This window comes from Cervus elaphus, chromosome 5 (assembly GCF_910594005.1).
Source record: "Cervus elaphus chromosome 5, mCerEla1.1, whole genome shotgun sequence".
NCBI lineage: Eukaryota > Metazoa > Chordata > Mammalia > Artiodactyla > Cervidae > Cervus > Cervus elaphus.
In genome coordinates, this window is record NC_057819.1 from 91,026,061 (window position 1) to 91,039,758 (window position 13,698).

A 13,698-nucleotide genomic window follows, 5' to 3' on the forward strand; every position below is an offset into this window, starting at 1 on the left:
CAGCATGGCTGTGAAGATGGATCACCCTGGGCCATCACATCCTGTACCTGGTTCTTAACATCGCAGATAATGAAAAGTTCACTCTGAGCTCTGCTGATACGGTGGCTTCCAGCCACATGTGGGGACTTACATATATTGAAATTAGATAATTCAATCTTCCATTTACACTGGACACATTTTCAAGTGCTCACCCAGCCCCGTGGTTTCCTGAACAGCACAGATAAAACTTTTATTTCCACCATCAAATAAGGTTCTGCTAGACACTTGACCTAGACCCAGTTAGATCTGGGGAAACTGACTCATGGGTCAGAGCAGAAGACAAATGTCACACTCTCTTGTAGGAAAGCCTGCATAGAGGAAAAAAATGTTACCTATCAACTGTTGGGCTATTTTTCAAATGTCTTATGTAATGTATAGACAACATTCTTTGAGAGATTTGGAGAAATAGTGTAATGTCAGATTGTCATAAAATGGCGTGATGAACAAAGAATCCCAGCTTCCAGCTTTTCTGCTACATACAGGTTAAGGTGATTATCACAGCTTGAGCAGATTTGTTACGGAGGTTCAGGCAGCGCAGGGAAGGAAAGGCAGCAAGGGCTGTCTTTAGAATTTGGTGTTCCCCAGCTCAGGTGCTGCCTAACTTATGCTGCCCTCGGCTGTAGAGGGCCAGACTTGGAGCACTGAAAGATAGGCGCCTAGGTGAGACTACGGGCACAGTGCAGGATGTTTAGGGTTACTGTGACCGAGTGTCATAGCCTATAAGGGTGTCTGAAATGTTAGAGGAGTTTTGATCAACCTGGCTTGGTTTCTAAATGGGTTAACGCAAAGACCTGTCATTAGCTCAGGGTGAGAGTCACTGGGCTCCTGAGTTGTCTCATCCATTTGTGGGAGGGTTGTAGCCTGATTCCAGCCCAAGTTCTAGAGAAACCTGTTAATAGAGAAAAGAAAATGGGATTAGAGCTACAATTGGCCTAAAAAGTTTTTAAGCTCTTACCCACTATTTTATGCACTATTAGGTAGACGCGGGTAATTGACTGTTCTAACAGGTTTTGAAGGAAAGCATGTCCATTGTGATTGGGTGGGGGTAACACTCGGGCGTTCCAGACCCAGCTAATCGTTTAGCCTTGGGATCTGCGTCGCCAGTGGCTACAAAAATCAGATTTCGGGACGGTTGGGTAGACGGGGCTTTCGGAGGCGGGCACGCCCCGCCCCTTACTCCGCCCCGTCCGTTGCCCCGCCCTTGGTTCCCTCTTGACCCCCCGCGCCCCGCCCCCGGGCCGAGAGCACCCCTGGCTGATTGGCCCTCAACGGCGTATCCTCGGGCTGGCAGCCAGGCCGGCGCATCACGTGGCCGAGCGGCGTCCTGGGCGCCGAGCCGCGGGCAGACAGGCATGGACCCTCCGACCGCCGGGGCCCAGGCGCTGAGGGCCGCGGACCAGACGCGGGGTCTGCAGCTGCCGAGCGGGCGGGAGGCGGCCCCGAGCCCGGGGGTGAGCGCGGCGCGGGGCCTGGGCGCGGCCACCACCTGCGCCCGGCGGCGGGAAGTTGTGGGGGCTCGCGGGGCCGGGGCCACGAAGCCGGGGAAGCGCTCCCGGCCAGCTTCGGGCAGCCCGGCCGTTCAGGCGCGCGCCCGATCTGGAAACTGCCGGGCCGCGGGACTGCGGGGCGGGGCAACCTCGAGGACGTGGGTGGGCTCACCGGGCTGGGAGGGCTGGCTGTTGGCTCCAGGGCGCCTTTGCGTCCTTGCCAAATGGGAGGTGATGCTGCTGACCGACAGCTGGGACTGCTGCTGGGGGGTCCGGGCTGGGGCCGGGTGAGGGCGGCGAGGAAAGCGACTTTCCCGGAAGCATCCGTGTCCCATGGTGGGGATGCTCAGCTAAGCCAGAGCACCGGATGATGTCTCCTGCGCGCGCTCCTTTTCACTGAAACCAAAAGGCCGCGTTTGACGCAGGCTTTCTAGAAACTTGTTTTCTTTTGCGCGCCAGACAGCTCCTGGTTTCTCAAAGACCGCTGTTATAGTCATGTCCTGCCCTTGTTCAGTAATCCCTTTTAGACGGTGAGCTCTTTGAAGGTAGGAACGCTCTATTTAGTGCTGTAAACCCGGTGCGTAGCGTAGTGCCTGGCACCTTAGACACGCATATTTATTAACTGGATGGAAGAGGAATGCTTGTCTAAGCATCAGAGACATCCTAACCAAAATAAGATAGGAAAAACGTAGTGGTAGGCTTATAAAGAAAATTACTTTAGCGGGCAGGTAGGATGAGACTGATTTTGTCAGGCCACAGCAGGAAGGTTCCTGCACTTCCTCTCCAAGATGAGAGGATGGTGGTCCTAGCAGAGGTAGGGAGGTGAGGATGTGCAGGGCAAATGGCTGGGAGCTTGGAGAGAGAACTGTGCTGCACACGTTGATAGAGCCTGAAGGGGCGATGTGGATGCCATGGCGAATTTTGTGCTCTAGCAGTGGAGGCCTGTTGAGGTTTCTGGGCAGAGTGGTGATTTCCGGTGTGAGGCTGCGGCCAGATGGGTGAGTGTGGGACCCTGGTGGTCCAGGGGCTAAGACTCTGTGCTCCCAATGCAGGGAACGCTGGTGGGGGCTCCCATATGCTGCAACTAATACCTGGTGCAGCCAAATTTAAAAAAAAGAAAAAGTGGGTGAGTGGGAAGGCAGTTAGGGAGCTCTAGCAATAGAAGAGGTGAGAAGTCCCACTACTGGTCAGCAGGAGTGACCGGGAGTTGTCACTGACTACTGGAGTTGGAATTAGCTCATTAAATTCAGGTAGGACTAGACTGTGATGAACTGGGGCAGGTACCAAGCGCAGTTTAAATGTACGGGCAAAGAAGGTGGATTTCAGCTCAATAAATGTTATGTTCCTGCTGTGTGCTAGGTGTCTTCATCAGTGTAAGCTCATTATAAACCTCCTGCCAGGTTAGAACAATCATCCCCAACTTCCAGAGATGGAAACCCAGGCACAGTGGCTGAAATGGTGTCCCAGGTACACCTGGGATTGAGTGTATGGGATTGAAGTCAGGTCTTCTCATGCAGGCTGTGAACATTTCTCACCTCACTTAGAAAGAGGTCTTCACAGGTGATAGGATTTCAGGAACTCTTTCTTTTTTGTTTTTGGCCATACTGCCCAGATGTGGGATCTCAGTTCCCCGACCAGGCATTGAACCCATGCCCCCTGCATTGGAAGCGTGGAGTCTTAGCCACTGGATCGCCAGGGAAGTCCCAGGATTTCAGAACTTTTGAGCAATGGGAGCAGAGAAACCTAGCGATGGCTATGAAGGAAGACGGTTTCCCATCAACAACTGCCGATTTCCCTTCAACAACTAAAGCTCTTTTGTCCTCATGTGTCAGTCAGGAGATGAAATTTGATAAAAGAGCTATTAGCTAGATAAAAAGTAAAGGTAAAGATGAACACGGTGGTATCCACTGCGCTGAGGGAACAAAGGGGTGAGATTGGAATGACTAAAATGTACAAGCTCAGAGGAGAATTTCAGGGATCTGAAATTCCAGCCTCTGAGGCGGGGGTACTGTCCTGTCCTGGCTAGTTTGGAGTCTCTGAGCTTGGAGGAGGAGTCCTGAGGGCCCAGACCAATCAGGAGAGGGCCCGGTGAGGGACTTTCTTGGTGGTTCAGTGGCGAAGACTCTACGCTTCAATACAGGCAGCCTAGGTTTGATCCCTGGTCAGGGAACTAGATCCCACATGCTGCAGCAAAGAGTTCACATGCCAAAATTAAAGATCCCAAGTGCTGCAACTAAGAGATGGTACAGCTAAATAAATATTAAAAAATAAAAAAAGATAGGGCCCAGCGAGGAGACTGCCTCTGTATGTGCTGGCAGACTGTACACTGGATTTAGTAGGCACTCTGTGAAGGCAGGTGATCCTGCCGGCAGGGGTGATGCCCACAGGAATGGGAAGCAGCAAGTCCCAGTGTAACAGGGCACAGTAGAAATGTGGGTTGCAGGGTCTCACCCAGCGTTGCAAAGGAGGGTCTGAAAGGGTGGATATGGGGCTGAAATACTGGCCATTCCCGAGATATCCAAGTCCTGGGTCCTTGTTTCTTCTTTCCGCAGGCTGCCTTTGCCCCAACTGACCACTCCAATCAGGAGAGAGCGACTGAGAACACCACAGATCGACTAGGCAAGTAGGCAGCAGAGCCTGGGGTGGCTCTTGGGAGACACCAAGGAAGTCTGTACTGTGAAAGCTTATCATTGCCAGAAGCCCTTTTCCTCCGTGTCATTTAAACCACCTGAAAATACACACTGTGCCTGATTTCCTCATGTGAGTGAAAAGACCTGGTAATGAATGGCCTCGTTTAAGACACAACATCTTATTGAAAATAAATTATCAACCCTACTTGTAAAACTGGGAGCAAAACAACAGTTTTTAAATAAGTGCTCTGGTGGCTAAGGGGCTCTGCCCGCTTGTGACTGTTGCCCTCTCAGGAAGTTTGCTGAACATCTTCCTAGCAGAACATGACCAGGTTGTTTTAAGCTGTTCTTCCTTTTGTCAATTTCTTAGCCAACGGAGCACAGAGCATCCCTCACGATAGTCCTGCCCATGGTGAGGGCACCCATTGTGAAGAGGAAGGCTTTGCTGAAGATGACGAGGATTTTGATGGGGAACCAAGTCCCCGGGAGCTGTCAGAAGGGATGTCCGGCTGTCTACCCAAGGAACAGGCTGGTGATCTTTTTCATGAGGATTGGGACCTGGAGTTGAAAGCAGATCAGGGGAATCCATATGGTAGGTGCGGGGTTTCTGGGGTCCTAGGCCAGGCTCTAGTGCAGTTGGAAAGAATCTGCCTGCCAGTGCGGGAGATGCAAGAGATGAGGGTTTGATCCCTGGGTTGGGAAGATCCCCTGGAATAGGAGATGGCAACCCATTCCAGTATTCTTGCCAGGAAAGTCCCATGGACAGAGGATCCTGGCAGGCTACATGTAGTCTATGGGGTCACAAAGAGACGCAACTGAGCACACACAGGCCAGGCTCCTGAGACCCTCCTACCAGATTAACCCCTAAACAGTTTGGAAGAGGGAGCCACATCTATTAGTTTTGCCTGATAGCTCTTACAGGTCTGAAATTTCTGTGACAGCTCCTCTTTCATATTGGAGGTGGGGGTGGGTGGGGGAAGTGCCAGTTTTGCATTTTATTTTACAACAGTATGGGTCTGTTTGAATGTTGAAACAATGTCACTCTCTCCAAATATCTTTGTATGAATGGAGCAGCCGCAGACAGAAGTGCTCTCGTTGCTTTCCCTGCGCTGCTAAAAACCTGTGTCAGAGAAGCGGGACTGTGGGTGGCCTTAGAATGAAGGTGCTTGGGATTCTCCAGCAACGGAAGACGTGTGCATGCGTGTGTGCCTGCCTGTGCATATGTTTAAGCAAGTGTCTGTCCCCTAGATATTTTTGGGTCTCTCTTGTCACACTCCCTCCTTCCTTTTAATCTGTCTTTTAAAACTGCCTGCAGATGCTGACGACATCCAAGGTTGCCTTTCTCAAGAGGTCAGACCCTGGGTGTGCTGTGCCCCGCAAGGAGATATGATCTATGACCCCAGTTGGCACCATCCGCCTCCACTGATACCCCATTATTCCAAGATGGTCTTTGAAACGGGACAGTTTGATGATGCGGAAGACTGAGGGTGTCACTTTGCCTGGCGGGTGGGTAGGTGGGCCCCTCAGGTCAAGGTCTCCTTTCTTTGAGGTGTGAGAGGTCACATCTGAGGAAACATTCCCAGTCGTCCCCCAGTCGGGCAAACGGACTGGTGTTAAATAAGGTCCTGAGTGCCCTGGTTCTGTTGTTGTTTTTATAAGCTCCTCCTTGGAATGTGTGAGTGTTTATGTCTGTGTTAGGGGGAGGAATCGTGTTCTTTATAAATAAAAGAAGAAAAAAGTCAGTGTGCTTTTGCCTACTTCCTCCCCCTTTTTCATTAGATAATTCTGAGCAAAGCTTCCTCTCCTTCATTTAAAACCCTTCAGTCCATTTTCAGGATTGACGTATCTTGAGATGAAAGATTAAACGACTCTGTGAAGGAAAGCAATATTTTAGTTTGGCCTCTGTGGATCTGGTGCTACTGACCAGAAACTGGGACCCAAGAGACGCTGGTGACTTCACGGCTGACTTGTATTCCTGTTGTGGAAAATTGACCATTTACTTAGTTAACAAGGACTTTCTGCAGGATGGAAAATGAAATGGCAAGTTAATTAAAGCAGCAATTGTATAACCCTCAATTGGCCTGAAAGGATTTTACACTCTGTTTTCCATTTAATCTTCTAATCCTTACGAGAAAGTCACTTAAAATTTTTTTTTTTAACCTCATGTTAGAGAGGAGGAAAATAAGGCCCAAAATGTTTTGACCTCTCCCAGATCACACGGCTGGAGACTTGTGTGACTTGATCCCACACACGACTCTGAAGTCTTCCTGTGGTTGCCCTCGTGTGTGCGTGTATGTGAGTGTGTGAGTCTGGAGGAGGGACCTGGGGGGCCACACCTCAGCAGGTTTGTGATGCCCCAGACCGAGTCAGTCACACTTGCCCCTTGGCAGCCTGAGGAATTGTGTCTTACCTCCCTGCCTCCTTAATGAAACTGAATCAAGAAAAAGTTTCAGACTTGAAACCTGAGTCCACTTCACAGCAGTTAAATGAACAATAAACCATTTAAGCAAATTTTTGGGGGCCCCATAAAAAGTGTGCTGGGCTTCCCAGGTGGTGCTAGTGGTAAAGAACCTGCCTGCCAATGTAGGTTAGATGAAAGAGAAGTGGGTTTGATCCCTGGGTTGGGAAGATACCCTGGAGGAGGGCATGGCAACCCATTCCAGTATTCTTGCCTGGAGAATCCCATGGACAGAAGAGCCTGGCGGGCTACTGTCCATAGGGTTGCAAAGAGTTGGACACGACTGAACAACTAAGGATGCATGTGTAAAATGCGTGAATAAGGCAGCACCATATGAGGGAGGGCAGTGGCTTTGACTGTGAGGAGCCCTCATGGCCAAGACTGTCCTAGGGAGAAAAACGGTCTCTTCCGCTGTCCTTCCTGGAGAGACAGTCGTAGACCACACCCCCACACCACTATTGCTGTACTCCTCCCAGCGCATGGCTGATGAGACCATGAGTATGTCTGATGTGAAAAGAGGACCTTGAGAAATTGAGCCAAGAAACATTGAGGACTTGGGGACCATGGCAGAGTCACCAAAAAGAAAACTGGTGGTAGGGGCAGGTTATGTGGGTGCGTGTGCAGTTACGAGGCAGCTGAAACAGTAGAAGCAGAAGTCACGAGGTGGGGAGATTGCATGTATGTCGGAGGGAAGGAAGAAAGTAAGAAGCACATGTGCGTGAGTAACTGAGCAAAGAAAATTGACAGGCTGCCGTGGTCCATGGAATGGTGGTGTGTTTGGACTCTTGTTGCTTTTTAAAAGTTACTCTCTGCCATTCTTCTGGGTCTTCCCAGCAATATTCTCTTAAAGACGTTAGAATGGTTTTTACAATTGAAAGTTGGGTATGTCAGGAGAACAGGAAAAGAGGGGAGGGGTTAGTCAGTTGTTCTGGTTTAGGTCTCATTCTGATGCCCTCTTCTAGGGTGGATCAAACAGAAGGGTGTAGACAGGTGGGTGACTCCCCAGGCTGTGAACCCTGGTTATCTCAAGGGGGTGAAGTGCGAGTAAGAAAAAAAAAAAAATGGGGACTTGGAAAAATACTAATGATATAATAAGTGAAAATACCAGACTCTAGAACCACTCTGATATTATTGGAAACCTGAAAAAATGGCATATGTAAGGGATAAGGATTAACATGGACAAATGGAAACAATTTGATCAGACAGTGGAGGTGTTGGCAATTTGCTTTTGTATTTTTGTTTTTTTAATATAGATTTTGCAGTGATGTATTTAAAGACACGTTGTTATCATAAAACAAGATGCCGCCTCTGCCTTGTCTTCCCCATTCTCTCTGACAAGTATCACAGCACCTGCCCACCTCTGCTGCAGTCGCCGGCATTTGGGTCCACTTCCTTCCTCAGAGTGAGAGCTCCCTGAAGGCAGGACCATGTCTGACTCCTCAGCCTCCCTGTTTCTTTAAGAAGGTGTATAGGAATAGGACAGAGAGAAACGTCCAGAAGTGGTCAGATTTGCAACCATCCTTTACTCTGAAAGCCTTCAGTCAATGACCATGTGAACTTTGTTCTCCAAACACTATAGAGTGTGTGTATGACAAATGAGTTTGTGATACAGACTATCAGATAAACAATAAATCATGGTTATATAAGAAATAATTGAATAAAAAGGAAACGTCACAGTGACTTCTAGCCAGCATCCTGTAGTGAAGAACTTTCATTTTTGGTACTCAAAAAACACAAACCACAAAACCCAAAGCCAAAAAGCTACTATATATCTGAATCTCTGATTTCTGAGCTGAGCGGTACAATCTCAGAATAGGGAGAGAACATGGATGTTGCTTAGTTTGGCCTGCTTGTGTGTGTAGGAATCATCTCTCCCTACTTCCGGGCACGGGGAGCTCATTCCCTCAGAAGGAGCCCGTCCACTGCTGGTTAGTGCTACTTGCTGGAAAATCCTCTCTGGTGTGGAGTTGGAGTCTAGCCATCCGGTGGTCCTGGTCTGCACTGCGGTCCTGATATTTTTTTCCATTGTAGGAAATGAGCACTCTTATCCTCTCTCCAGCTTTTCCTTTTCTAGGGACTTGCAAACATGTGTCAGAAGTTGAGAGATTGGGGGAGGGGAAGAAGGTAGAGGGGGGAAGGGGGAGGGGTTGGAGGGGGGAAGTGGGGGAAGGGAATGTTTTGTGGGTTTGGCAGGCCATCGCAGCATTGAGAGAGGTTGAACTTGTTCAGGGAGGGCAGGTGGAATAGAAGAGGACCAAGAACAGAACCCTGGGGAGCATTAGGGATTCCCGGGTTGACAGAAGGATCGGATCCTGAGGGCAGGCTGTGACCCAGGAGGGGGAAAGCCCAGGCGAGTGTGGGCGCCACTCAAGCTGTATCTGAGGAGGAGAGACTTTTAAGGAAGAGGGAGTGGCCATCTCTTCTGGAGGCCAAGTAAGATGCAGGCTGAAGAGGGTGTCTGGGGATGCGGGAATCAGAAAGTGCTCGGAGAACGTGTTGACTTGGGGTCGGTGCAGGGGTGGGGATGGAGCATCACAGGCTAACACATTTTGAGGGATGCACCCGAACTTTTGGTGCTGCTGTTTCTCTTGGGCTGGACTGGGGGCAATGGTGACTTCTGGCCAGCTTCTCTCAGAATGTGCAAACCAGGCCAGGAAGAGGCAGTGATGGGAGAGAAAAGGAGTGACCAGTGAGAGGGGCAGACGTGGGCAGAGGCTGCTGGAGAAATAGAGGCAGGAAGGGACTGTTAGTGGGGACAGAGGAGAAACTCTTATTCTGGTGTTTCTTTCAAACAATCTCATTAACCAGGAAGGGAACCACATCTGACCACTTTAAAAACTTGGGTGGAAAGGAGAGGAAAAACGTGTTTCTTGTGTGTCTGGGTGACATTTCTGATGTGCCTGGTTTCTCTCCTGCCCTGTGTCTATGCAAGCAGGCTCCTTGCCTTCATGAAGGCACATGACAGAGTCAAAAACAGCCAAGACACTTTTTGTTTTTTTTTTAGCTTCGGTTTTACAAAAAGGCATTTTTTAATTAAAAAAGAAATGTGTATATATTTGGTAAGCAGGCAAAGGAGTTTGGGGCCAACAGACTATGAATCTTGTAGAAATTTGGGAAGAAAGACTTTTCCCCAGGCCAAAAAAAAAAAAGTCCCCTAGTCTATGAGAAGGAAGATGGAGAGAACAAAGAGAGCACTCTGGAAACGCTAAGAGCAGATGGAATTATGAACCCCGGGGGGTTAGGTCCCCAGAATGATAGATGTTGGTGCTTCTAGGCAGTCAGGACCATCTCCCAAAAGATGCCCAGGTCTTCAGCATGCAGAGAACTGGAGGGACCCAGAGGGGCCGTGGGACAGGAAAGACCTGTGAAGATGGATGTCGGATGATGTCTTGCACTGCTTGAGGTGCTTGAAAAAGTGTGAACCCCAGAAGGTACACTTGGAAGCTCAGGGTCGGGAACTGGGATGGTCAAAGAGACGACTGTTTTGCTTCTTGAACCCCTGAAACGTAGAGTTAACAGAAGCCAAGATGAGAATGAATTACTGCTGGGGGCAGGGGGCCAGATCATCGGGTAGGTATGATGGTGTATTGAAAGTATCATCATGGGCTGATTCATATCAGAGTGCTGCTAATTTTTGCTTCGTTTTTATTTTCTATCTGGATGAAAAACTCCCCATTTTTGTATTGTGGCAGAACAAACAGAATTGTGCCATTCACAATTTGTGTGAGTTATGTTGCGTATTTTTGTATGGCTCTGGCATGTTTCTGTCTGTTATGGCTCTCTTCCCTTTTGGAAGGTCTGGAGGAATGTGCTCTTTCACCTCACCCCTAAATTAGTTTGGTGCTGTGTTTATTTTTAAAAAGTTTTTATTGAATTATTTACAAGATTCAAATTTACAACATTTACACTATTGCTTCTGCTTTTTATGTTTTATGTAAATATTTACAAATTTACAATATTGATTCTGCTTTTTATGTTTTGGTTTTGTTTTTTGGCTGGGAGGCATATGGGATCTTACCTCCCCAACTGGGGGTCAAACCCACAGCCCCTGCATTGGAAGGCGAAGGGAAGTCCCTGGTGCTGTGTTTATAGTGGGGACAGCGTGTTCATCATGAGACCCTGGGGGGTTGGGGGATGGTGCTTCCTGTAGCTCTCTCTCAGGTGCTTGGTGCTTGGTGGGTTGACTGTGAAGGCTGCAGAGACCACACTGTCTTTATGTACAGGAGCAACTGGACTCTGCAAGGCTGCAGTGCCCTGAGGAAACCCGAGATCGCCTTCCAGGGAGAAGGAAGCATGCTTATTGGCTTAGTAAATACCTTGGCACTGCACTGCCCTTGGTTTTCCGGAGTTCGCATTCCTGGACCCAACTTTTCCCAGGATGGTTGGAATATGGAGAAAGAGAAAAACAAAACAGAACAACCCACAACAGCCCAGTGCCCTGGCTGTAGCCCATGTGGATTCTGCCTCCCAGTTCTCCCAGAGCAGATTCCCCACCCAAATAACAGACTGCTGGATCTGCAGGACTCCGTGTGTGCATGTGCACACGTGTGTGTGAGCGTGGCAGGCCCAGGAGAAGTGGGAGGGTGTAACAGGAAGGCAAGCTGCACGGCTGGCTCCTGCTGTGTTGACTTAGCGAGTCTGGCTGCAAAGCCAAGGCCTTTGGAAAAGCACGGCCTCCCAGCTTCCGGCAGTTTCTGTGGCGCTGGTTCCAGGACTCAGCTAGATCTTGCAGGTGTTGATGGGCAGGAGGAGAGTTCAGCTGGGTCCCAGGGCACCAGGGTTGAGAGAGTCCCACCAGGATGTGTCCTCACTCAGGGCCTGGGGAGTAAAACACAGCCACAGTTTCAGGGGAAGGCATTTCTCTCCATCTTACAGGGTTCTCCGGTCTTCCCACTTTGAGTCAGAGAGAGGTTTCCCCAGGAGGCATGCTCCCACTTTCTGCCATTGCAAGGTACAGTTGGCTTTCCTTTTCTTCTTTTTCCCCCGCCTTTCCGGTGAGGTGATTGTGATTTCAAAAGTCATTTCCTCTGACAGCTTCTCATGAGCTGTTGAACAAATGTGGCAGATAGACCTTAGAGCCATGTGTTTGGCAACTCAAGACAGGCGCCTGAATCTCTGCTGGCTGCCGCCTGTAGCCTTACCCCATTCCTCCAGCAGGTGGCAGTACAGACTCATCCACGCGCTGTGTGCCGTGTGACCCGCGGGGAGGGCCAGGGGCCCTGGAGGAGCCGCTCAGCTTGCTCAGGGTTACCTTCCTGTTAGTGGGCTTCCTGCTGATCAGCAGACTCACCTGTGAGTTCACGGGCAGGATTTACTCCTGATTTGTTAGAGGAGTTTTCTCAGAAAAGGTTATTGTGAAATTTAGGGTAAGAGCCATCATCACCCACCCTCGCCCCTCACCCCAACACCCACCCCAGAGCCTGGCACATAGTAAGCGCTTAATATATGCTTGCTGACTTCAACCAAAGTGTGCGTATGTACGCAGGAAAGTCAAATGCATCGTGCTACATCCCTCTGCCAGATGACACCTTCCGTGGTTTTTCTTACAAAGCTTATAATTCTTGTTTTACAGAAAGAGACACTGAGGCTCAGGGAGGTAAGAGAACTGGCCAAAAGTCACAAAGAGGAGAGATCGTGACGCAAGTCATCTGACTCCCAAGTTTTCAGACTTGTATGCTTGCTCTACTGGGATGGGAAACATCTAGATTTAGCAAAAGCCTAGGCTTCTCAGGTGGTGCTAGTGGTAAAGAATCCACTTGCCAATGCAGGAAAACTGGGTTCAATCCCTGGGTTGAGAAGACTCCCCGGGAGAAGGGAAAGGCTACCCACTCCAGTGTTCTGGCCTGGAGAATTCCATGGACTGTATAGCCCATGGGGTCGCAGAGTTGGACATGACTGAGCGACTTTCATTATCTAGGCTTTCCAGGGGGCGCTAGTGGTAAAGAACCTGTCTGCCAATGCAGGAGATATGAGAGACACCGGTTCAATCTCTGGTTCGGGGAGATCCCCCAGAGGAGGGCATGGCAACCCACTCCAGCATTCTTGCCTGGGGAATCCCATGGACACAGGAGCCTGGCAGGCTATAGTCCATAGTTCACAAAGAACTGGACACGACTGAATCAACTTAGCATGCGGAATGAATTTTGTTTCAGAAAAACCAGGAGAATCCCACATAGACTCTATCTTTATTCATCAATTTATTCCTGAACACCTGCTACATACTGTCTACTCAGGATGGAATGGTTCCTGCTTTCAGGGAGCCCAGAGTCTATGGGGAAGCTGACAGCACAGACATCGACCCTTCTATCACCGCGGGAGAACTATGTAGGCCCAGGGTATGGTGGGAACCCTGATGAAGGAGTGACAGGTCAAGGAGACCCCTAAAAGGAGACAACCTAGAAGCTGAGAGCTAGAGGACTTGGCCATGAAGTGGGTGGAGGATCAGCCAGGCAGAGGGGGCTGTGTGTAGAGAAGCCTCCAGGTGTGAGAAGGTCTCATGTATTTGGGGACATGGTGAGGGATGAAGTCAGGTAAGCAAGAGTCCTTGAAAGATATGCCAAGAAGCTTGAAGGGTTCTTAGCAGGAATGTGTGATGGGTAGATTTTCATTTTCAAAAGAACCTCCTAGTTCTTGGTGAGAGGAGGCTGAGACCCAAGCCAGGGAGGCCAGTCTTGGGGCTGTAATCTAGTTAAGGGAGGAGGGGGGCCTAAACTAGGGTGACGGCTCTAGAGATGGATGGGGAGGAACAGACAGGGACTATGTATTTAAGGGGGACAGGTCTCCTGTAAGGGTACAGTGAGGGAGAGGAAAGAGTCTGGGCTGACCTCGAGGGCTGTCCTGGTTTGGAGAACCAGGTGGATGGAATGGTCTCTAAAGAGTGAGTGACCACTAGATTCATAAGACCTTTCACACCCACTATTTCAAGAGGAAGGTGCTCCTTGTTGCAGATGTTCTACTTTGCTCTCAGGGTGTGGAGGACTCCCCCCCGGGGCGCTGTGTAGCCCTCCACCTTGAACTTCGCCTGTGAAGGTCACACGTCAAGGGCACCCTCTGTCCTTCCTGTGCTCAGAGAGCAGATGTTCAG

The 13,698-nt window shown here is 49.7% G+C and overlaps 1 protein-coding gene across 1 annotated transcript; it reads left to right on the forward strand.

The window, feature by feature from the left end:
* The first annotated feature begins 1,289 nt into the window (after positions 1-1,289).
* On the forward strand, positions 1,290-5,898 carry COPRS (coordinator of PRMT5 and differentiation stimulator). Its single transcript, XM_043903114.1, has 4 exons — positions 1,290-1,490; positions 4,079-4,145; positions 4,527-4,748; positions 5,472-5,898. Exons 1-4 carry the CDS (start codon positions 1,392-1,394, stop codon positions 5,639-5,641), a joined length of 558 nt encoding a protein of 185 aa, XP_043759049.1. The 5' UTR covers positions 1,290-1,391; the 3' UTR covers positions 5,642-5,898.
* Positions 5,899-13,698: the final 7,800 nt, after the last annotated feature.

What these genes read in the sequence shown, in the direction of transcription:
- COPRS (XM_043903114.1), top strand. Translation starts at nt 1,392, where the DNA reads ATGGACCCTCCGACCGCCGGGGCCCAGGCGCTGAGGGCCGCGGACCAG. An exon ending in AGGCGGCCCCGAGCCCGGGG is followed by an intron (nt 1,491 to 4,078) that starts GTGAGCGCGGCG and finishes TTCTTTCCGCAG; the next exon opens with GCTGCCTTTGCCCCAACTGA. An exon ending in GAACACCACAGATCGACTAG is followed by an intron (nt 4,146 to 4,526) that starts GCAAGTAGGCAG and finishes TCAATTTCTTAG; the next exon opens with CCAACGGAGCACAGAGCATC.